At 43.9% G+C, this 25,294-nt stretch overlaps 2 protein-coding genes across 3 annotated transcripts in view; one reads left to right on the top strand and one right to left on the bottom strand.

The window, feature by feature from the left end:
* Positions 1-9,288, top strand: part of PPFIBP2 (PPFIA binding protein 2) — a 170,163-nt gene extending 160,875 nt beyond the window's left edge. The window contains exon 28 of one of the 2 annotated variants that reach the window (XM_072794206.1): positions 9,031-9,288. In XM_072794206.1, the coding sequence (XP_072650307.1) occupies positions 9,031-9,036 (6 nt within the window). In that variant the 3' untranslated portion in view covers positions 9,037-9,288. The remainder of the gene's footprint in view (positions 1-9,030) is intronic. The other variant, XM_072794214.1, reaches the window with a different exon arrangement.
* OVCH2 (ovochymase 2) lies at positions 8,833-24,587 on the bottom strand. Its single transcript, XM_072794219.1, has 14 exons — positions 24,467-24,587; positions 22,314-22,423; positions 20,619-20,710; positions 18,836-19,008; positions 18,376-18,471; positions 17,990-18,141; positions 17,090-17,279; positions 15,940-15,963; positions 13,990-14,080; positions 13,748-13,872; positions 12,731-12,871; positions 12,224-12,354; positions 9,689-9,782; positions 8,833-9,153 (listed from the first exon to the last, which is right to left on the bottom strand). The coding sequence occupies exons 1-14, from the start codon at positions 24,552-24,554 to the stop codon at positions 8,963-8,965; spliced, it is 1,698 nt and encodes a 565-aa protein (XP_072650320.1). The 5' UTR covers positions 24,555-24,587; the 3' UTR covers positions 8,833-8,962.
* Between the last annotated feature and the right edge of the window lie 707 nt (positions 24,588-25,294).

The raw sequence follows: 25,294 nt of genomic DNA, 5'->3' as shown, positions 1-25,294 counted from the left end.
CAGTAATATTTGTTGACTTACTCAGGCCTGGTCACTAACCTGCAATGCCACCCCTGTCATGTATCAGTTTTCACGTATGTCTGAGTCTGGTTCCGGTCTTCCTACTCCCTTTGATCTGGTGGCCCAACCCCTCTGCCAATACCATACTGCTCTAATTACAGTAGTTTATTACGACTGTTTGTGTCTTTCACTCCTACATTCTTTGGGTCTCAGTTCAAATATCACTTCTCCCTTAGAGGTGCCTAATCCAATCCTCCAATTAAGTCGATGTACACATTATATTCTATTCATGCCTTTTAACTTCAGTTTGTAATTATACATCTTGTATATTTAATTGTTAAATGGTTGACTCTTGTGTTAGTCTAGAAGTCCCATTATGGCAGAGACCTTGTTTCTCCAGGGCTGAGCACAATTGACTGTCACACGGATAACATTTAATAAATATATAATGAATGAATGAATGAATGAATGCCTCTCTGTGCTGCAACATTTAGCACATTGCCCGGCACATGGGAGATGCTCCTGGAGAAGGAGCAAGAATAGTCCTTTCCATCAGTGCCCCTTTTTTGCTTAATTTGTTTCCATAAGACATGTCAGCGGATGACATACTCTGTATCTTCCCTATTTGCTTACTCTTTTCCTCTACTACAGGGTAAGTTCCTAAGTTCCAGGAGGACAGGACTTGCTGTGTCTGTGTTGTTTCCCAAGCCTCCGATCAGTGCCTGGCAGTTGGTAGGGGCTCGATAAACATTTATTGAATGAATGAGTGAATGAAGAATGAACTTAATTTTCTCCCTCCGATTCAATCAGTTGTTCTTTATTTTTGGCTGTGGAATCATCGGGCACGTCAGTTTTTCCTGTGGCTCTCTTAGTGGTTGCCTCTACCCTCCATTCCCCCTTCTTATTTTCCCTCCGTGTTACCGGAGAGGCAGTAGACATCCCCCTTGGTTAACCTTTGGAGCAGGATAAAAGGCAGGCGTTTGTCTGGGCTCTCGGGAATTCCGAGAAGGCAGTGCTTCCCCTCTCTCCTTGGCACCCCTGCACACTCTGGCTGCGCCCCTTGCATGCCCACGTTCCGCCTGGTTTGGCTCATCTTTTACTACTTTGCTGAAACAGACTGTGAGCACATGTCTCGCTGTCTCAATCTGCAGCTTGGTAATAGGGCCTGGCAAAGAGGCGGTGCTCAGAGAGTGCTGAAAAAAAGAATGAATGCCTGTTGTCACTGTTTTAGGATGTAGGAGACTGCCCCACAAGACAGCTTCTCCAGTGGGGGGACCAGCCACCTTCACTACTGAGATTCCCCCAGGGCCACGTCGAAGCTCCAGGAGCCTTTGCTCTCTAAACAATGTCCAGGCTGTTGTGGGCTTTTCATTAGCTTTTTGACCTTGAAAATGATTTCTTTCCATTTTGCCTCTGAACAGATGACTACCTAGTAAGTCTACATTGTGGTAGGTTGGATAATGCTCTTCCCCAAACATGCCCACATCCTAAATCCCAGAACTTGTGGATGCCGCCTTCTATGGCAAAAGGGGCTCTGTTGCTGTGAGTAACTTCAAGATCTCAAGATGAGACTATCCTGGATTGTCCGGTGGGCAGGATGTGATCGCAATATTCCTTTTAAGAGGGACGCAGCAGGAGACAAGAAGGCAATGTGATGCCAGAAGTAGCCCTTCGATGACACATTTTGAAGATGGAGGGAGGGTCTCCAAACCAAGAGATGCAGGTGGCCACTGGAAGTGGAAAAAGGCAAGAGAAAGCATTCCTCCTGAGAGCCTTTGGAAGGGACCCGCCCTGCTGATACCCTGACTTTAACCCAGTGGAACTGATTTTATACTCCCGGCTTCCAAAACTATAAGAGGATGATGCATTTGTGCTGTTTGAAGTCAGCAAAGTTGTGGTAATTCATTATAGCAGCGATGGTAAACTAATACACTCAATGAACTATTATTTTTATCTCATAGGGCTTGCTTGTTTATACTTGGATTTCTTCCAGGAACAGATTTCCCGTGATTTGGATCAGAAAAGCCAGGAAGTGCTCCTCCGCTCTGGTGCCAATGCTCTTGCTGCTCCGGCTGTGTGACTCCCTTCTGCTGCGAACCACCTTCCTCAGCAGCCTCCTGCTCCTGGCCGTGTCTTCAGCTTGTTTTCCTCTCCAGGCCACAAGGGCGGCCCACTCACTCCATCCCTTCCTCCTCACCCTGTCGCTGGCCTGTGCTTTGTGCATTGTGTGAAAATGTCATCCTGAACAAAGGATCTCAGCAGAAAAATCCCCGTTGACTGGGGTGAGCTTTATGAGAGAACACTGATGAAACACCTAACCCGCTCCAAACAGCTAATGCCATGAATGTAAAACATTGCTTGAATTGGAGTTTCCTTGGTTTTCCTCTTCAAGGATTTTAAACTAACGTGTATTGTGTATTGATACCCCCACAATGCCCTGAAGGTGGGCAGAGAGCAATAGTAACACTTTGCTTTCCCGGCCTTGATTTGTATCACAGAAATGTGGCATGGGAAACCTTGCATAGGCCTGATGGAATAAGACTGTATAAAGGCAAGAGTCTTGAGACACTGGGAATGAGCCGAATTTGCCAGAAACAGGTGTGTTTGGGAAGAGTCTAAAGAACAGCTTGCAGAGTCCTCTGCCCTGTTGCCCTCCCCACACCTCCTGAGCAGCTACATCTGCAGAGCTATGCCAGCAAAGCTAGTGAAGCCCTCTCCAGTGTTTACAGCAGTTGCTTCAACTCTTCCCAAACTGCATCTGTTGTGGGTGGAGGGCAGGGTTAGAGCCTCCAGAGGGTAGCAATTTGTGAGTTTGCAGCTTGGACTGTGGGGACAACAGGGAATTAATGGGGCAGCAAATGCAGTTTCTAGGGCAGAGGTCCACCTGCACAGATGGGTTGGGGCTGCTAGCCTGTGGCCGGTAGCCTCAGACCTATAACAGAGGACAAGGTGGGCCTTTAGGAAGTGGACGGGGTTGGGCAGGGTAGGGAAGTGTCCAAAAGAAACAAAGGGAAGCATGTCCTTCTCCTCTTGGAACATAACCAGGACTTTGGTTGCTCATGGACTTCCAGAGACACACGTGTCTGCTATGTGGGGGCACTGGGCGAGCCTCATTACAACCCAGGGCATTATTTATAAATGTGTGATTGAGGACAGTAGGAAACACTTGAGTCTGACCACATTGATTAGAGTGCCGGATTCTGTGGACGGCTCTACCATGGGTCTGTGGTTAAGCAATCTACGGCCCGAGCCATTGTCTTATAGTCTATCCTAAAGATAGATAGTATTAACATGATATATGTCTGTATGGAGCCTGAGAGAAGGGAAATCAGACAGAAGGGCTGCACCACTTATTTGGGCAAAGGACTTGGTCACTGAGCTTCAGTTTCTTCATCTGTAAAATTAGGGTCAATAATACTGCCTACTTCTCAGGTTTATTGAGAGGCTTGTAAGAAATAATGCATATAAGTGGTTTGGCCCAGAGTACATAATAAATGCTGACTCCTATTAGCTCTTACCTATGCAATCACCTGAGTTAGGGACCTGGGAGTCATTTCTGTATGTGTGATTTTTTTTTCTTTCTTCCATTTTAAACCTAGTTGGTCATCCAAGCTTGTTGATTCCGTAACACAGTGTTTCTTGAACCTGTTTTTCCCTCCTGTCACTCTTGTAGTCCCCATCATATTTCTTCTGGCCTCTCGTTTCTATGAATCTCTTCAGCTGTTTCCTGCCTCCATTCTCTCCTGCCATCCATCCATCCTGTTGACTTCTGCCAGATTAATAATTCCTCTTTAGTACAAGTCTGATCTTTTTCTTTCTCCTCCACACTCAAATGGCAATCATTCCCATCATCTGACCATAAGACAGAGTCCAACCTTCTTTCTACCCATCACAGCTGGGATTTGAGCTGTAATTTCAAATAATCTCCCTTCAGTTCCCCCTGCCAAAGCACCAGCCACACAGAACTGCACTTTTTGCCTTAGTCTTTCTGATCCTTCATTCCTGCCAAGCTTCCCTGAATGGAATGCCTTCCCTTCTCTGCTTCCCTGAAAAGCTTCTGATTCCTTTAAGAGCCAGCATACATGTCTAATCCTGAACTAGGCCTTCCCTGATACTCCTAGGAAGCCACTCACTCCTCCATGCTCCGTCTACACTAATGCTCACATCTGTTATAGCATTTCTCCCCCTGTACTGGGGCAGCTGAACATGGCTCTCGAAGCCTTTGAGCGAAATCAGGGGTTGGGTTTTATTTGCTTTTGCATCCCCACCTAACTATACGTTCAATGAGAAGATAGTGCTCAATGAAGACTTGTGCATGACCATATAAAAGAATGAATGAAATGAGTGATTGATCATACGGTAGGGGAGGGTGGCACAGCACCAGAGTGGTGTGGAATTGGCCACTGGTTCTCCAAGACAGGTGACATGGGGGTAGGGGAAAAATCACCAGGCTTATCTGAACTAGGTCCATGCTCTGTCTCACATAGCAGTACGTGACTCTCACTTCAATTTTATAAGCCTCAGTTTCTTTTCTTTTTCTGGGTATGGGGTAAGTCCTCACCTTTTCACACCACATGGGCAGTGTGAGAAGCAATTGATGGAGGTGTAAGAGGAAGGAGTCTGTGAAGTACCGCAGGCTATAAGGTTTCAAAGATCCTTGTGTGAGGGCTCGTTGCAGCCCCAGATGACTGCCCCCAGCCCATGGCTGTGCACACCCTGGAGGCAGGCAGCCCTTGGCTTCTCTCAGGCAGATGGATGAATGTATGAATTAAACTGAAGCAGATTGGCCAGCTGCAGTGATGCCAAATCATTCCACAGTGATGCTGTAGGAGGTAGGGTGCAGTACAATGTGCTTGATGGACCTTTTCTGGTAAGACAAAAAAGGAGCCTTAAATAGACCCAATGAAGATGGGAGGCACATGGAGTATGGGTGCTTGGACTTCCCTCCAGGGGGAAACAGCCTGAAGTTTGGGTAGCTGGTCACCATGTGGGATGGTGTCTGACTCACCCTTGTGTTGCAAGTGCCCAGCGTGGCACCAGGTGGATGTGGGCCTCAGGGAGGATTTCCTAAGTGACTGTTGTTCAATCTGCAGTCTTGTTGGGGCTGGAAACAAGGAAAGGCTGGCCTACAGACAAATCTTCAGTAGGCTTCCAGAAAAAGAAGAGGGCCTCCATTGTGAAGCTAGACACAATGGACAAGCTTGGCATGGCTCTTGAATCCTCCCCTATTTCTCTGACTTGTAAAGGGAAAGAAAATTCAGTCCAAAGCCCGTACTCCATGCCCAAAACTTCTATGGCCAACCACCAAATAGCATTATGAACCTGAAGATCTAGCAGGGCTTTGGCAGCCACAGTGACATGCCTAGTGGCCAGGATGGCTGGACAGAAGGGAGGCTCTGAGGGCTCTTACCTGAGGGGAGTATTTGGCCAAATCATGGATTCTTGCATTCATCACCCAGGCAGCTGCATGCTGTTCCCTGGAAAATCAGAGGAAAAGGAATCTCCAGATATGGCCTCATTAAAATATGTGGGGTTACGAGGTAGCTCTCTAAGGAGCCCTGGGATCAGAGGGTTAGCAAAGCCACCATTTTGGCCATTGCAATGAAAGCAACAGCCAACCCTTCTAGTGGTATGGCAAGGCTCTAGAGAATGTTCTCTTTTCTATGTATATAAAAGGTTCTGGGGCTCAGAAACATGAAGCAATCTAGTCTGTCTGACATCACTGGATGAGTTAAGAGCTCTAATGGGAACATAATCAAGTGTTGCAGCTTCATTTTAATGTCAGCACAGATTATAGCTATGCCCATTAGTCATCTGTAGGAACTTGCTCAGAGGCACAGTCCCCAGCCCCTGTGCAGCTTGCCTATCCAGGTCAGCTGAAATGACTCAGTAGGGTGCAAAGGGCATGGATTCAGTAGAAGAATGTCTCTGTCTTCTAAAATAAAAAATCTCTACTAAATAGTCTAATTTTTAAAAATAAGGATTTAATAAAGGGGCACCTGCCATGTTCTGGGCACTGCAGTGGGAGCTGGGGATAGAATGATAAATAAATCTTGCTGAGCATTGTAATGAGACTCCTCAGAAAATATTGGACCTGGTTTAGGCTGGGGAAAAAATGGCTTTGCTGACTGCACCCCCACAGTGGTCAAAAGAAGGAGCCACTGCCGCCACACCTTGCAGAGATTTTCTACCTAAGGCATCTCTGCATCATGAGGTCCAAGAAGACAGGACAAAAAGACTCAGATTGCTTCTAGCTTCTATTCCTTCTCATTAAAGGAATATTCTCTCTCAACACTCTATGTTCCATGTGTCAGTTTATAAACTAAAAAAAAAAAAAAAAGCTAAAAATAAGATGCTTGAACTTTCTCTCAACAAACTGTCAAAATGGCAAACTCTAAGTTTCCCAACCCCCTCCTAGGCTTGCTCCACTCACCATATTTTCCACTTGGACCAGGATGTGGCACATGTATGTCAGTGAATGTCATGGACCAAACAAGGAAAAGAGAAAGTCCAGCACTTCCCAGTGCTCACTGGCATTAAAACATAGCAGTACACAGACTTTTTCTAGTGGATGGATCTTGTGAGTCAGACCATAGTTTGGCACACTAGCATTTCCACTAAATGAATCAATTTAGATGGGAACTTTGCTTCTTGTGACCAGAAATATTTCAATGTTGCTTTGAGCAGAATGGACAATGACCCCATCCCATACAGCTCTGCGTGATGGCTTTTTTTGGTGTGTCAACCTGGCTAAGCCATGGCCTCCAGTTACTCAATTAAAAACAAGAATCGAGGTGTCGCTGTAAAGGGATTTTTGCAGATGTAATAAAAGTCTCTAATCAGTTAACTTTAGGTAAGGAAGACCATCTTGGATAATCTGGGTGGGCCTGACTTAGTTGGAAAGCCCTTAAGAACAGAGCTGAAGCTTCCCCAAAAAAGAGGAGAAATTCTGCCCCGGGGAAAATAACCTTCCTCCCATGCCTATGGAATTCCAGGGTCCCGTGATCTCTTTCTGATTGCCTGCCCAACGGATTTAATTGCTTGGTCACCCCCCACAATCATGTCAGCCAGTGTATTAACTTGCTGGGCTTGCTGTAACAAAATATCACAAACCAGATGGCTCAGAAGAACAGAAATTTATTGTGTCATAGTTCTGGGGGCTGTAGATTGGAGATAAGGTGTTAGTGTGGTTGGTTCCTTCTGAGGGTGCTAATGGTGCCTGTCGCCCAGTTTCCAGTGGTTTGCTGGTGATCACTGGTGTTCCTTGGCTTGTAGATGATTTATCACCCAGTCTCCACCTTCATTCATGTTCACTTGACCTCCTCCCTGTGTGGGTGGCTCTCTCCACATCCAAATTTCCCCTTTTACAAGGACACCGGTCCTGTTAGGTTAAGGGCCCACACTGATGATTCCATTTTAACTTGATTACCTCAGTCAAGACTTTAGCTCCAAATAAGGTCACGTTCTGGAGTACTGGAGGTTAGAGCTCCAACATATCTTTTTGGGATTCTCTGGTGGAGCCCTGGCTGATATATACTCTGTGGGTGTCTCTTGGTCACATTCCCCAAAACAGCTTACCGGAAGCATTGTGGTCTTCAGGTAGTGCATTCCATTTCTCCAAAATCATCGACTCATCCTCTGATCTGGAGATGTTTAAATCTGAATGTAATCATGTACAATGGCTCAGATCACACACAAGGCCAGTGTTTGGGACTACCAGAAAATTACTGTTGTTAGAATTCTGGGGCATCTCAGTCAGCTGGACTATGGGGCATTTTAACTGAAAAGTGGCATATTTTAACTATAATCCAAGTTTGCCGTATGCAGCTGCTTGCATGTCTAACGAGAATGAACAGCTTGAGAAGCTGACACCTGGCTTTGTGGGATTTGGGCAGAATGCTCATGGATGTGAGGACTTGGAGGGGAGTTGTGTTGTTCATGTGCCTAGGGACTGGGGGTTGGTGAAGACATTTCACATTTCCAGGCATCTGTGTGTGTCACACACTTGCTCCTGGCCAAGCGTACCTGATTTCATTTACTCCTCACTATAATTTTTTTAAAGATTTTATTTATTTATTCATGAAAGACACAGAAAGAGAGGCAGAGACACAGGCAGAGGGAGAAGGAGGCTCCATGCAAGAAACCCGATGTGGGACTCGATCCTGGAAATCCAGGATCACGCCCTGAGCCAAAGGGAGATGCTCAACTGCTGAGCCACCCAGGCGTCCCCTCCTCACTATAATTTTATGAGGCATCTATTATTCTCCCACGGTAAGGTGAAGAAAGTGAATCTCGGATGACTCTTAGATCACGCCTCTAATAAGGATAGGCCATGATTCAGACATGGCATCGATCCTCATTTTTCATGGATTCCACATTTGCAAATTCACCTATTCCCTAACATTTATTTGTAACTCAGAACTAACGGTGTTTTCATGATCATTCAAAGCCATATGCAGAGCAGTGAAACACTTGAGTCATCTGATGCACATGTTCCTAGGTGAAGTCCAACAAGGTGACGCTCTGCCTTTTGTTTTACTCTTATACTATAAACAAGTGTCCTTTCCATGGTGTGTTGTGTGCTGTGGGTCTTTTGCATTTTTGTGCTTTTTTGTTGAGGATTTTGCTGTTTGAAATGGCCCTGAAGGTAACGTAGTACTGAAGTGCCATCTAGTGTTCATGAGTGCGAGGAGGCTGTGATGTGCCTTTCAGAAAAACTACTCCGGATAAGCTTTCTTCAGGCCAAGCCACCGTGGTGTGGCTGTGAGTTCAGTGTGAATGGATGCACAAGTTCTATTGAAGAAGGTGACTTTAAACAGAAACACCCGTAAAACCAGAGGCTCCCAGGGACCTAAGCCTTTACTTCCCCTGTGAGCGGTGGTTGAGTGAGTCATAGACCAGAGCTGCTTGTAACTACTGAGACCCACCTGTGTCCATGCTGGGCTCTAAAGGCTGCCATTTACTACCACATGGCGAGGATGGGAATTGGGACCCAAGAAGCTGATGCCTCTGTCTTCTTACCTGTTTCAGGGATGAATGACACTGTAGCCTGAAAGCCTCTGAAGGTGACATTTTCATCCGACTGGAAGCTGATGAGCATGACACCAGAGGAGCTCAGCACAGGGGCAGGGGCAACAAAGCCGCAAAACCGAGCTGGTTAGAGCCCAGCCCAGGCAAGACGGACCGGTCAAGAGCCCAGCAAATACACGTGGCATTGGATAGAAAAAAAGTTGTCCTTTAGGTAATTGTTGAGAAATAAACTTTTTTGATGGGTGTCCCAATTCATTTTCAAAATAGAAGGGCAGTTTGCTTCTTTTTAATAGGGATTAGCTCCAGCAGCGCTTCAATTCTGTTTATCTCTCAAACACTCCCACATGGGAAAGCCACAGAGGGAACTGGTTTGAGCCACAGGGCTTATTTCAGTGGCACTCGCCCTAGATCACTGGGGGGGGGGGGGAGCACCTCCACACCTTCTGTCCAGGTGGCTCTTTGGGCCTCCCTCCCACTCTTCCTGTCCCTGACCAGGGAGAAGGGGGAGTGGTCGTGAGCACTGAGGGTCAAAGGGAAGGGGGCACAGGGAAATGAAGGAGGCTGGAGCCCAATCCCTTTTTATTTCCAAGAAGGAATCACCCGAAAGGACTGGGTCCAAATGCAAACCCGGGGAGCCACAGCTCCAAGGGGCACACACCTACTTCCTCCTGCCCTTCCACATCCCTGTGCACAGTCACATAGTCGGAAGTGCAGTCCCCACTTTCCTCTACTTCCAGGATCTGAAAGGAGAGCTGACAAGACTCCATGTTACATCCAGAGCAAATCATATGAACGAATGACTGATTTTGTGTAAGCGGAGAAATTGGGATTGTTCGTCTTGCCCTGGGATGTGAATGGGGCATTCATGAATGGGTTAAATTACTTAGGAAAAGATGCTATGCCACCGACTCCTCAACTCCAGATATCTCAGCTACCAAACACAAGGGTTGGGGAACGTGCAAATACTTGAGCTCCCTGGTGCCCTCCTAGGAAGAGCGAATAAACAGCCAAGAACCATCTGAGCGATTTGCTAGCACCGGCCTTCAATTGACTCTGAAGGGAGGAGCAGTGGGAGATTCGGGGAGATTCGACTGGTGAGGTAGGAATTTAGATTTTCAACACACAGATGATGGGGGTTCAATGGAGCCTGAATCCTGGGCGAGAGACACAGAGGACTGCGTGGATGGGACAAAGTAGAGATAAATGGTCACTAATGGTGACTGTAGGCACAGAGAGGACAGTGTCGAAACAGGATTCATTCAAACATTTCTATACCCTTCCTGTGATGCTTTCTGGGGTCTAATGATATGCCCATAGTTGTGATTTGTAGCGCTACTTTCTCAGTTCCTCTTGGCTGGGTCTTGCACCACGATGCTGTCACTGCAGGGGGTGAAAGCATCATTTCACTGGTGCACAAGCACTCAGTACACATGAATAGGTGTTTTTGAATTCCTTCTAGCTCTGGCACGTTCAGATTTCAACAGTTTTCTTCTTCCTCCTTCCAGAAATCCACTCATACCTCAACTTTTATCCTCCACCATCAATAACAAATCTTCCCTTAATTCTGCTTCTTCCTGAAATTTCTATTTTGACTATTTGGGTTCCAGAAGCTTTTAGAAAGAGGAGATCTACCCTTCTTTCCTTTGTGTCTTCTTCCACTCATCAGTAAAACCTGTGTGATCTTGCTCCTGCTCGGAATGTCAGGCTAGCTGTTTTGGGTGCTTCCACTCCCACCTGCTCTCTCCATTGTTCAATTGTCAATGCAATTATTTTACCGTTTTTCTGGGGGATGAGCTGAAGACCTGACAGCAAATGCTCAGTCCTCCCCCCTTTAAACTCACTTTCTGTGGTAAATCCAAACTGTGGGCCACACCTCTTTGTTTGCTTGCTTGTTTTGTGTTTTAAGTTAAAGGCTTCATTCTCTGGATGGTCCTAACTGCTGAGTCTCAGGCTTCTTTTTGTCTCTTAAATACATGAGAACCTGGAGGTCTTGTCCATCCTTATTCTTCCCTCTTTATTTTCTACTTTTTCTCTCCTTCATATACTCTCCCTTTTTTTTTAAGATTTTTAAAATTTATTCATGAGAGGCACAGAGAGAGAGGCAGAGACAAAGGCAGAAGAAGAGGGAGAAGCAGGCTCCCTATGGGGAGCCTGATGCAGGACTCGACTCGATCCCAGGACCCCAGGATCACAATCTGAGCCGAAGGCAGACCCTCAACCACTGCGTCACCAGGTGCCCCACTCTCTCGCTTTCAACTATTATTTTAAGAGAAAAACTTCTAACTAAATGCCTACTTCCAACCTCATTCTGACTGGGGTCTTACCTTTAACGACCTGGGGGCCTCTCTGCAGAGGGCCCACTCGTGCTTAATGAACAAACAAGTGGCTACAAACGCTACTGATCAAATGCTGAATACTCTGCATCCTGACATTGAAAAGTCTCTGCACTTTGACCTCAGCCTCACCTTCTACGACCTCTCCCCCTACACCTAGGACTCTCTGACACCAGCTGGTCCCTTAACCTGTTCTGCACCAGCACCTTTGTGCTTGCCCTGTTCCCTCTGTGTGGACAGCTTGCTGTTTGGAGTCTTCTTGGCATTGACTTTTGTTAGCCATTACTTACAAAGCCTTTGGTTAGCAGTTTAATAAGGAAGAAATGCTTGTTCCTAGAAGGGACTAGAAACTGATTAAACCGGGATCCCTGGGTGGCGCAGCGGTTTGGCGCCTGCCTTTGGCCCAGGGCGCGATCCTGGAGACCCGGAATCGAATCCCACATCGGGCTCCCGGTGCATGGAGCCTGCTCCTCCCTCTGCCTGTGTCTCTGCCTCTCTCTCTCTCTCTCTGTGACTATCATAAATAAATAAAAATTAAAAAAAAAAAAAAAAAGAAACTGATTAAACCAGTTACCTGGTACAGATTAAGGGTGCCTTTCAACAGAAAGTAAAGCGCACAATTGCCATCTAGTGGTAAAAGGGGGTAGTTACGGGGAAAATAGGCTGGTCTGTTAATGCATATCTATCAAGAGCCTTGAATGCCAGGGACCAGGGATACAGAAGTGAATAAATCTGATTCAAACACACACATACAGATCCCCACCCCCACCCCCCAAAAAAACAAAACACAAAAAAAACTTCTGCCCTTGTGATTTCTGTGGAGATACCCGAGCAAGGTTAAGGGCAACCAGAGTCAGTACCTTAATTAGGTAGTGTTTGGGGGCTTGAAAAACCCAGTTACAGTTGGCCATGTCACTATAGTCTTCAGGGTAGTGAAGACTCTGTATGAAGCCTTCTTCAAAAAGGACTGTAAAGGAACTGCAGCCTGAATCTGAAACACAAGGGGAGCCGTCCCAACAGTGGCATCACTCAAGCCAAGAGGAATCCTCTTGGGGGCCGCTCCTCCCCCCCACCTCACAGTCTCCCGCAAATGAGGCAGCGGCTGACTCTTCAGGCAGTGTCCACACGAAGGAAGATGTCTGTGTGCTGATTTTCTGGGACCTGCTCATCCCTCTCAACTCACTTGGGGGTGCCATCAGCACGAGTTAGCAGGACTGCACACAGAGGGCCCTGTGCTCCCCACTGCTGTGGAGCTAAGCAGGCCCTGGGGGTGGCGGGGGAGCTCCCTGCTTCTCACCTAATTCCTACGGGGCCTCAGACTTCTCTAGATGGCCTGCATAGTGTGTGATCAAGGTAAGTGGATTTACCAGGAAGGTAGTTTGGCTTTAGAGCTTTATAGGTGAGATTAAACCCAACTGCATAATCGGTGGCATCAGAGATGAAATTCAGCCGTATTGAGCTGGAGGTGACAAGAACTGATGAAGCGAGGCTTTTCCCACAGAACTTCCCTGCAACAGAAGGAGGAAGAGTCCTTGTTCAGGGTCTAGAGAACAGCACCCATTAAGAGACTTAGGGAGAACTGGACTTGTGATGCACAGGGTTGTCTAAGGCAGGGTTTCTCAACTTTGGTACTCATGACATTTTTAAACTGGAACATTCTTGGTGTTCAGGCTGTCCTGTGCATTATGGGATGTTTAACAGCATCCCTGGCCTCTGCTCTAGATGCCAGTAATACTCCCTCTAGTCATGGCAACCAAAAATGCTTCTGAGACATTGCCACTTATCTCCTGGGGGGCAAAAGCAGCTCCTGTTAACCACCGAAATGCTCCTGCATCTCTTGCATAAGGAACCTTTGCCTCCTACTCATAGTTATCCATTGGTACTTTCTTTTTTTGTTGTTTTTGGGTTTGTTTGTTTGTTTTAAATTCATGAGAGACAGAGAGGCAGAGACACAGGCAGAGGGAGAAGCAGGCTCCCCGGTGCAGGGCTCCATCCCAGGACCCCGGGATGACGCCCTGAGCTGAAAGCAGACGCTCAACCGCTGAGCCACCCAGGCGCCCCGATACTTTATTTTTTAGTTGGATGATGCAGTCAAACTCATTTTCATGCCCAGAAAAGCAACATTCTGCCTGAGAGGCCCTGTGCTATGTCTTTATTTTACCAGGCCTGGCAAATGAACCTCGGAAGGCTGGTTCCATGGAAAACAGACACAGCAAAACGAAATGGCTCAGATGCCTTTCCTTTCCACTGTCAATCCTGAGTCTCAAACAGGGAGACGGGAAGTATGGTGTTTACAGATGCCTCAGTGCCAGGCATACCGCAGGCCGGCCCCCTGAGGCCCTGGCACCACAACCGTCCATTTGACACCATGAAAATCTGCTCACCAATAAGTCTGTCTTCTAAGGAATATATTGAGAGGTGACTGTGGTGACAGGACTCTGCATCCAAGTGAGAAACACTGAGCAGCACATGCATTTTCTCTGGTGCCAGCAGGGTCCAGACACACCGTCTACAGGCAGATACATTAAGAAGGTACCATTTCTGAACAGAAAGCGGCTGTCACAGCGCAGTTAACGGGCACAGTCAGCTGGAGGTGACAGGGGAGGAGTGGCAGGGGGCTACTCACTGCTTGCTCTCATAATACAGGTAGGGGCTTTCTGGAAAGTGCAGCTCCCCCTCAGACTCGCAGAGCACATGGTCCTGCTCAGGGCATGGGGCTGGGAGAGAGAGCCATGAGAGTCAGGGTGACCCTGGTGGCCAGCCACCACAGCCCTCCTTCCGGAACCTGTACAGTCACTAGGCCCACCTGGTTCTTCATCACGCATGCTTCCTCGCCTGTGAAATCTTTCCCTGCTGTGGCTTCTGTGATGCTTTATTCTTTTTGTTCTTTTTAGAGTCTGCTTAACCCTGAGATTCAATGATTTCTTCTCCACTATTCTTTCTCTGGCATCATAACTCAATTCTATACATACACGTATTTCCCAGGCTTTATCCCTACTTTCATCTCTCTCTACACAAGCTCTCTGACCAGTCTCTTTCATTCTCTGGGTTTCAGCTATTATTTTACACTCCTGAGCTTCAGACCTGGTTTTTCAACCATCTCCTAGATATCCCCTTAACATGCTACAAATGTTCTGCAAAACTGCATCCACTTCAGATTAGATTACCTTTTTAAAAAAGAGATTATTTATTTATTTGTTTATTTGTTTATTTAAGAGAGAGAAAGAGAAAACAAGCGGGAGGGCAAGGGAGAGGGAATGAGAAACTCAAGCAGGTTCCATGCCAAGCACGGAGCCCAATGTGGGCTGAGATCTTGACCTGAGCTGAAACCAAGAGTCAGATACTCAACCAACCGCACTACTCAGGTGTTCCCTGATTAGATTACTTTTATGTGCCCTTTGTTTCATGTCTCATGCTTAGAACTTTGGTACCATCCTTTGTTCCTCCCTGTCCCTCACCACCCTTCATCCAAGGGACTACCAGGTCCCAATTCCTCTCGTTTCTACTTCCATCCTTTCATTCTCTGACTATTGTCCTGGGTCTCTGGAACTAATGTGTGATTTCCTAAGTCTCTTTCAACCTATCCCCTACATGATGTTCTTGTCCCACCACCAGAGTATTGCTCTAATCCATTTATCTAATTCATCAACTTCTAATTACTCAGTAAATCCAAACTTTTTTGACAGGCATCCAAAGTTCATACCACTTGGTCTCAATTTATTTTCTAGTCTTCCTCACCAAACCCCATCTTCCACATCAAACCCCATCATACTCCACTTCAGCCCCACACACTGGTCTCTTTTACCCTCTACATTTGTAGATCCATCCTTTGGTATTGTTTTTTGACAAAGATGATTCCTTGAGCTGCAATAATTTTCTTTACCTGTATCCTGTTTCCACCTGACAGTATCCTACTGGTTCTTTGTGGGGGGGTTTGTGATTCATCTTAAAAGGTGTCTGTGCTCCAAAGCCCCTTCTGGCTTTTTCACCCAGCCACTCACTTCTCTAGCTCTCAGGATATATTTTCCCCATTGTTCTTTGTAGATGGTTCAACAGACTCACAGAACCAATGAAGATTTGAGCTAACAGTGCCTTAAAGACCAACTGGTCCAGAATCTTTTCTTTATGGATGAGGAAACTGAGGTCCAGAGGTAGGAAGGAGGCTTCCCAAAGTTGCAGAGTAGATTCATTGCAGACTTGCCCTATAACCCTGGGGGAGAGACCTCCGTATACGTGAAGACACTTTCAGGATAAGGCGTGTAGCTTATTGACCACATCTACACCACCTCATCTCCTTGCGCCTGAGTCTCTGATCCAAAGCTAGGATTTAGTAAATGTTTGTTGAGTTGAGGTGGAGTTCTCAAGAAGTGAAATGGGAGCAATTCCAGGGCTCCTTCTGGGTGATAGACTGCCCTGACTGGCAGGGAATGGTTGTGGTTGCCACAAGTGTGGGTAGCTTTATACCCAGAGAGCAGAGAAAGCTCTTGCTAAGACTTTTGATTATAAAGGGAACCTATACTCAGAAATACTAGATATTACTTCCTGCTTTTCATGGAAGGCTGTGAACAATACCCACCTCTGGAGCTCTTTCTCCGCTTCCCTGAGAAAAAAAGAAAGATGATATTCAGGGACTGTGGTATCCTGAACAACATTTCAAGAAGTTAGCATTTCCCTGGCTCCAAAGTGCAGGCATTTTTAAGTCCACATGCAACTAATGAAAATCTAATCTGTGGAAAGAACAGAAGGGATAAATTGACAAAGCAAGAAAGTGGCCTTGGTGTTTTGATGAAATTTTACTCTCCTTATTAAGTGGGCTAATTAAGAAACAAGCCATGATTAGCTTGGAGGTTACACAGAGCAGAGATCATCTGGTCTGCTTCTGTCATTGTTCATGAGAAAGGAGCCTGGATATGGGAATAAGTGACCCACAACCACAAAAGAGTTGCCGGTGTAGGTACAACTGGAGCCGAGGGCTTGGATACCTGCCACTGTACCATACACTTGAAAACAAACCCAAGTACTTACTGAGTGAATTTGAATTAACCCCTTTGGGACAGACTAGAAGCCCCATTAAAGTTGGAAGCTACTAGTTAGAAAACAATTAAGTTGGCTTTGGGGTCAGAAACGAAGCTTCAATTAACCCACTGGTCAGTCTAGTAGAAGGGTGTATACAGACCCTGACCATTTCACCTTTTCAGACTTAATGGCATACCCAGATCTGTGCCAGGCCTGCTCAGCTACAGCATTAATCACACTTTGGGCTGGATCATTCTCTGTCGTGGGTGCTGTCCTGTGCACTGTCCTCAGCAACAGCCATATGTATTACCCACTAGATGCCAGTGGCATCCCCTGCCCCCACTGTGACAACCAAAAATATCTCCAGACATTGTCCTCTGGGATGCAAAATCTCCACTGGTTCATAACCACGATAGCTTGCTATATCTTTCTAGGACAGTTGAGAAGTTAGTGATGAGAATATATCACTAACTGATAGTTTCAACTAAAGGCAGATTTTACAAAACCTAGGATGGATGGCTTCATGTTTCTTTGAATATTTGCTGCACTGTGCACCAAATTTTACTCTTGTTTTAAATTTCGTGTCACAATTCTTGTGTGCTATCCTAAAAACAGAAGCAGAGCCCGTCTGCTCAGTGGTCCTGACTTGCCTAGACAACTGACACTCTCTCTGGCCCTAGCTTCTTTACCTTATGAGCTGGCATTATTACCAATTTGGATGTGTTTGTGGATCCAAGGAAGTACTTTTCTAAGATCTGTGAAGATCCCAGGGGATCCTTGGTCTTCTTTCCGCATGTTGTTTCTCCAGCCTCGGCCACAGCCCAAACCCCAAGAAGTCACACCAGCCAGAGTCCAAGCCCCCTTCTTATTCCGGCACATGAGGGAGCCTCCTGAATCTCCCTGTAGGAGGAAAGAGCCTCTCTTATCATCATTGTCCAGTTTGTGCTCACTCTTTCCCCCTACAAAGATGCTAGATGAGGATCAATGACATTTCTTCACTTGTAATAAGTGAGACTCGGGGACCCAGGAGAAAATCCAAGTACAGTTCACATTAAAATCCTCATATATCACTAGAGACTATCAATTCCACTTCTTTCTTCCCCATCCTAGGGGATGTTTGTTTCATCAAACATCAGACTTTCTTCCTACTCCCCTCTCTCATCCTGCAGACTCAGAGAAGTCTGGCCTACTTGTAAAATTGATCTCAGATCTTGGTCAGTAGGAGGAATGGAAGAAAAGTAAAGTTCTCATTATCCACAAATTGGTAACCTCTAAATAGGAAAAAGCCAGCCATCCTCATCCTTCAGGGGTAGACAATCCTAAGCTCACTGTTGGCATTATCTCTGTTATCTGCTATTTTGGAAAAAGTAAAAGACCTCCTCTGAATCTACACTCCCTGGTAAAAACAGGTTTATACTATATGTTGGCAAATTGAACTCCAATTAAAAAATTAAAAAAAAAAAACAGATTTATAAACTGTGCCTTTATTTTGATTTGACTTCTCTTATCATTCCTGTCCCTTCTTTCCAGGGTCCAGTCTTACCCCTCACTGATGGCAAAGCTGAGGGAAGCTCTACCTGGGACATTTCAACTCAGCCACTCCCACCTACCTGACATGCATCTCCCCCTCCATCTGGGAAGCCTGTGCAGAGAAAGGTCCGCCCACTAACAGGTTTCTTTAGGGTTAGTAGAACTGCCATACATTCCTCTTGGTTCAAAATGGGCAGGTTCACTTCCTGCAAGACTTTCGAGAGAACGCCATCTAGAAAACACAGAAATGAGAGCCCCAGCAAGGCACTCTCACCCTTCCTAAGTTGAAAATGCCCCATTCAGGTTGGTATGTTTTAGAAAAGCCTGAATTTCTGTACAATGGATATTCTCTTTTAAAATGTGTACACAATTGTTTTTAAAAAAAATAGATTAAAAACTGTATTTTCTGACTACCCACTAGAGAGTTCTGACATCTGATTAAGAGAAGTGGCATAGAAGTTCTTACCTTCAGCGGAGCGGCCCCAGCCTGCAGTTGTACAAATAAATCCAGCCTCAAATCGTTCCTTTGGCTCTGGAAGACACATGGGCCCCACAAACTGGCCTAAAGAAAAGAACAGGGCAGGGCTTGTCTCATCCATGGAGGAAAGGACACCCTAAGCCACTCACCAATTAGGTGGTTCCCAAAAGAACTCATGAGAGTTGTGATATCTGTGCCTTGCACCTCCAGGGGTCACTTATCAGACCAAGAAAGACTCTCTCCTGTCTCCACATAATCCTATATCTGCAGGCACAAGCAAAAAGAGTTTCATGTAAGGGACCCTTCACCCCAAATCTTTGTCTTAAAATGCAGGACCCAGAACTGTTCGACATATGCTACATAACATACATTTAGAGAATGTGCTATGGAGCAGAAGTTATAGGGAACATGGGTTAGATGATTTGCAGTGAGTTTATCAAATGTTTACCAAAATGGAAGGCACCATCCATCTTCAAAAGAGCAATGTCATAGTCCATTGGCTTCTTGATGGAGAAATAGGGGTGTATGATGATAGTTTCAATGGTGAGGGTTTGCTCCTCTTGCTCTATATGGCTCAAGTCATGTTCTCCAGCAGTAACATTGAAAGTTATTGCAATATTTCTATGAAGAGGAAGCAGTAGAATGAGTGAATTTCATTTAGCCTTTGAGGACACTTAACAACGGTTGACAATCTGGCCTCTTTAAAATGACATGTATGGATAATGTGGTTGTGAGGATGCTGAACAGAGAAAGTGAGAATGATTTCATCACTACTAGTTAAAATGCAAAGGTTCCCAATTTAAGTGGGGGACTAATAAAGAATGGCTTCAGATGGAACCAATAATATGATAAATTGAATACTTTGCAGTGCTATTCATAACATGTCTAAAAATGCATATGTGTTGTAACTTGGGGGTCTGAAGCCATAGTGGACTTTATTCAGCTACCCAAGTTGGTTGGCCTGGCTGCAGTATCTGTGATTCTTTGAGAATGATCTGTGATTCCCCCTGAGTATGCTGCTTTCATGTCAGAGATCTAATGCTTAATGTATATTATGAAAGACATAATAACGTCATAATTCTGATATCTCTGAGAGCATGCACACACAAGGCTTGAGACTGATTAAAACAATGGGAGGTGGGGATCTTCTCCTTACCTCCTTTATGTTTGTAATTTACATGGTGTAAGATGGGAAAGACCATTCTATTTCTCTTCATCCTGTAGCAAAATTATCTGAAAGGAACTTGGTAGGGTGCATTGAGGTGGATTAAGAACTTTGGGCTTACCATTTTTGGGGACATTTCATTCCTAAATGAAGTTCTGTATAAACTTCTTTTATACAGAATTGGAAAGGGCATCATTTTCTCTTGGTATATCTCCCTGAATCTTGGCTATGTTTGGTACCTAACCTAATACATAGCATTTCTTTGCCTAATTACTTGCCGTGCTACAGTGAAATGATCCATTGACTCTTCTTTAGAACATCAACTCTGGGAAAGCAGGAACCACATTACTTATCTCTGTATCTTTGGTATCTACCAAAGTGTCTAACACCAAGTAAATATCCATGGGATGTTTGCAGACTTGAAATGAAAGAGGGTAAATATGGGACGTGATCTTGATTGCAGCCTGGTGACTATCCAGAGCATTAATAACAATAGAACATTTATTAGAGTACACAGGAAATTAGATAAAGTAGGGAAGTTGTTAGATTGAAACTCGGAAGGGGCAGGACCAGTTGGAAAGCAGAGATGGGATCCTTATTGGCTTCCTTCTGTTTTTTTTTTTTTTTTATCATTTTTAAAATAATTTTTTATCATTTTTTTCTTCAAATTTTTATTTAAATTCTAGTTAGCTAACATACAGTGCAGTATTGGTTTCAGGAGTAGAATTCAGTTCTTTTGTCAATTTTTTAAGATATATAATGAACCAGATTCTTTTTTTCCCTGAAATTTGAGAATTTTCACAAATACATCTTTGTGATACTTGTTTTCATTTAGATGTTATTCTTTAATTACTTCCAGTCATATTTAAGTAAACAAAGTATTCTACTCCTGCAAAGAAAGTATGTTTTCTACCTTATTCAGTATCCTCTGACAATGTTACTGAGCCCTGTTTGTGTTATATATTTTTGTGTTAAAGCGTACATTACACATTTCCAGGTTTTAATAGAGTTATTGCTGCTGATTCTAAGGGAGAGGGAGGGTAATCATGAGCTAGGCCTTCCCTACCTGTTGGCAACACAATGAGCAGCCGTAATCACCCACTGTGCAGAGATGATGGTCCCACCACAGATGTGCTTCTGCCTTCGTTTCAGAGACACCTGAATTGCAAAGAGCCTAAGTGAGCAAGTTAATGCCCTCCCGCCCAAACCTGGAGACCGAACTTGTTCTGAAAAATAGACCCAGATATCTTACTCACAAATATTAGAAATTGTGGACTGTGAAGGAATAAAACCTATCCCACGACAGCTCAGAAAGAAGAGCAATGTTGGAACCAGAACATTCCCAACCTTGGTCGGGAGAAGTAGTTAAGTTGAGATGGTTGGCTATCAGCGTTTAGTAAAGTTGGTAGTAAAAATTGTTGGTATTTATTTATTTTCATAATATTGTTGACCCAGACTATTACTCTAACAATATGAACAAAGTCTGTGAATGAAAAAAAAGAAAGAGAAGTATGAGATACAGCAGAGTCCAGATAAATCGTTTTGGGAGAAAAACAGGTGAAGGCTAAGGAAATCTTCCAACACATGCTTCAATTTCTCCAAGCCTCTTAGAGAAATATCAGTACCTACAATTTTCTCACGCACTTAGCTATTTGGCCTCTACCACTACTTCAAGCCTATTGTTTTACTCTACCCCTACCAATTACTTTCTATCCTTGTTCATATTTGACTCTAAAACGGCTTCCAGGGTACAAGTAAATACTTTTAATTCCATTGTCAGAATTTGAAAAGCAGCCATTTATTAGGATTGTCACATTTTGACCAAAAGTTGTTCAAGGAACAATTTAAAAAATTAATACAAAGAAAAAGAGTAAGTAAAAGTAAATAAAACCACCGACTATGACTTGAATATGAACTTCAGAGTTGATTAGTCAACCAATTAACCAAATTAGCAACTGATCAATTAACTCTTCAGCCAAGTAATTAATCCATCAGTTAATCAAATGACACTGATTCAGCCATGCAGTCAACATACTGAACACAAACTCAATCAACCAAACATTACTAAACATCCACTGACCAAAAGATGTGATTGACTTAAACAAAGTAAAAGTAAGGAACTATTACTTACAAAACTAAGAGGCAAGAATACAACATGGCTCTCGGGGTAAAGAAAGTTGGGAGAATTTCAAAGACAAAAAATGTAAACACCATAGGCTAGAGACAGAGGCACAAAGGCATTTTGATGGCAATGGGAAGCCATGGATATTAGACTGAGAGAGAATTATTAGGACATCAGCTTCTAAGGAGGCAGTATTCTTGACTATTCCCTAAAAGGTCCTATGGTATAGGTATAAACCTCCAAACAGAAAGCAGACCTATAGATGTGACACCTTTGACTTTCCTTGTCATCTTTAACTATAATGAGATAATTTGCTGAATGAATTGGCTTTTTAATTATAAATTGAAGTGGGGTTTTTTTAGCTTATTAAAGTGGGATTTTATCTGAGGGGCTGAAAGTTTGGGTGGGCATTTCCAATTTTGGGGGCAAACCAATAGTGCATGTAACTATTCTGAATGTAGATTTTCCAGAACTCGATGGATGGGCATCGTGAGGGACCTGGATCCTGGCACACACTTATGAGATCTCTGGTGATGAGTTAGGCAGAATGGAGTATACTAAATAGTAATGTGTTTCAGGGACATCCATTCCTAAGAAAGCTCATAGTCTACCCACCAGAGAATGTTCCCTGAGACTTACCTGCCAGGGGTAGGAACCCTTTTCTACTTGGCCTCCCCCAACAATGCGACTGAAAATGTTAAGGTATTTCCAAGGCTGTTTCTTCACCAAACTCTGCCCACAAGTGGGAGCTGGGAAAGAGAGAAGACAAAATTTAGTGATTAGATAGCCCCTAGAATTGAGAGATACAGGAAACTTTTCTGAGCAAGGAAAAACTGTAGGACACAGAGCATGTAGAAAGATTACAAAATGCTTTTATGTTAATCATGGGATTTGTTGTGTTCATAGGATTGTTCAGCTTTTGTCGCATATAACAGGTATGTCATACTTTTCTAATATGAAGATTAAGGGCCTCAGAGGTAGATCTCCACCAGGTTAGCCAGAATATAGTGCCCTTGATTCTGAGCAATCTGGCCCCTTGTGGGCTCCTCACAGCACTCTACTTTTATGACATTTATCACAGCCATTATGGTTGTTTCTATGTCTTTCAACACAACTAGACTGTGGGTTTCTCAAAGATGGTAACTTATCTTAAAAATATCTAAATTCAAAATATCTAGAATAGTTTGTGTTGCATAGAAGCTGCTCAGTTAATTGGTGATGGATATGATGCCATACTCTGCCTTGGATTATAATTGTGTGTACAACTTCTCTGCTCCACCCAGGAGATCAAGTCTGAGACCATGGTCCATGCTACCTGACACACTGTCAGATAATGGATTTCACTCTCAGTGAAAGTGGAAAGTGGCAGGTTGGTCAAGAAGAGTAGAGTAGAGAGAAGACGATGCCCTAATTCACATACCAGAGTGGTATTAGGCTAGAAGGATTGCCAGGTAATGGCAAAAAGAGCTCTTTCCTTTTTGGTGAGAAGACTTTATCCCTGAAAAAAATTGCACTTACGTATTTAATGTCAATGGATTTTTTGACTCCTCAACTAGCAGATGAGCTGGATTAAAGATGCTTAGGACTGCCTGGTAATCAAGGATGGCATACTTTCTGTCCCTTCATCAGATCATTCTTTTTTTACATGTTTTCAAGGTGGACCTAGAAAGCCCTGCCTCATGATCACCACTTTACATAACTGGACCCTCTATTCCTTATTCCTCAGCTTAGTCATCACCTCAACTGAGAAGTCTTCCTTGACTTCCTCAGGCTGTGTTAAGGGTCTCTCCTGTACTGTGTAGTACTCTTTCCTCCCCGCTTTTATAGATTGTGCCATGTAGTATTGTGATAATGAGTTGTTTTTCTTGCCTCTCATTACCACATGAGCAAAAAGAAACCTATGTTTTATTCATCTCTGTATTTCCAAGGCTTCCCACAATTCCTAGCATACAGCATACACTTAGGAAAATTGGATGGATGAACAAATCTTTGTTTGCTTTCTGGAGAACATATTCTTAATCTATTTAGATTAATATGTTAAAATATACAAAGCTCTTTCAAATAATTTCTCACTTAATCCCCATTCTATGCCTGTCAATCAAGCACCATTGCCCCTGCATTACAGATGAGAAAATAAAGAATAAAATTCAGCTAATTAACAGCAAAGGATGGATGTAACACTGAGCCTTTTGATTCTGACCCCAAAGCAGGCCTGACAGTGAATCAAAAGCTTAATTTCTGTTTCAGTTGAATGAAACCATAAATAAATTAGACACAAAAATTTACTATTTCTTGAACTCATTGAAGCAAAGACAGAAAACAAGATGATTCTTGGGCCTGGCACAACTCTAACTATGGAGAAGCCTGCCAAGAACTGTTCTCACCTTATGTTACTTGAGGAAAAAAAGACCATTCATAATACACTACAGTAAATACAATTCATATTTTCCAGTAAGATAATTTTCCAAAAGTTTATAAATGCTTCCAAATATATGCTGATTTCCAGAATTTGCTCCATGAAAAAGGATGGGATTGTGTAATGTGTCCAAATAAGTGAATAATTCCAGTTTTCTCCAGATCAATGCAACTTGTCCAAGTTGTATTCCATGAATGTTTTATGCAGTTTATATGCTAATTACAGGAGAGAAGCCAAAATAATTACGTGAAAAATAGATCTCTAAATACATCTGCTTCTGTTTTCCCAAAGACATATTGAATGGAGTTTTGATGCCCATTGCCAGCAAAGGTTACTCCTTCAGATAAAGCAGTTATAGAGTTTGTTTGGAACTTACCTTTGGGGAGAGAGACAGTTGCAGATTTACCTTGTTCCAAACAAAGCATTCCAAGTAGTAAGATCAGCTTATTCCTGCTCAGAGGCATTTTGAGACTCAGAGCTTTTCCTTGGAATTTTAGAAAGACTAAAGAACCAAATAGAAAGCCTATAAAATCAGCAAGAAGCCAATTTAAAAGAAAGTTATTTATTAACCAAGACTTGAGTCATTCAACTATGTCCATATGATGTTTCTGAATGTGGTTTCTTGCAAATATCTTTGTAAGATGTGGGAAGTCAACCACAGAAGCATAATCTTGATAGAGCAATATTACATGTCTCATTACACCTACATCAATATGTTGTTTCCCCCGGAGTATATTGGCCAGCCAAGTGGTTGGTGTCTAAGGTTTTATCTGCAAACATTACTTGCTTCTCAGTATATATGTTACCACTTTCTACAAGAGGACTGAATATCAAAGTCGTCCTCATTTGCAAGGTTATACTACATGATTGCAAACGACCATCAGAATATGCCAAAACAGGGATCCCTGGGTGGCACAGCGGTTTGGCGCCTGCCTTTGGCCCGGGGCACGATCCTGGAGACCCGGGATCGAATCCCACGTCGGGCTCCCGGTGCATGGAGCCTGCTTCTCCCTCTGCCTGTGTCTCTGCCTCTCTCTCTCTCTCTCTCTCTCTCTCTGTGACTATCATAAATAAATAAAAATTAAAAAAAAAAGAATATGCCAAAACATTTTTCTTTCTCTTATTTTCCAATTGTAAATGTGTGGTTATAGTCATGTGTTAGCAAGGAAAGGGAGAAGAGGAAAGATCATTTGATAGTACATTC

The sequence above is a fragment of the Canis lupus genome, chromosome 23 (assembly GCF_048164855.1).
Source record: "Canis lupus baileyi chromosome 23, mCanLup2.hap1, whole genome shotgun sequence".
In the NCBI taxonomy this organism is placed as follows: Eukaryota; Metazoa; Chordata; class Mammalia; order Carnivora; family Canidae; genus Canis; species Canis lupus.
The sequence above is the reverse complement of the archived record's forward strand: the minus strand, read 5'-3'. Positions and strand labels throughout refer to the sequence as shown.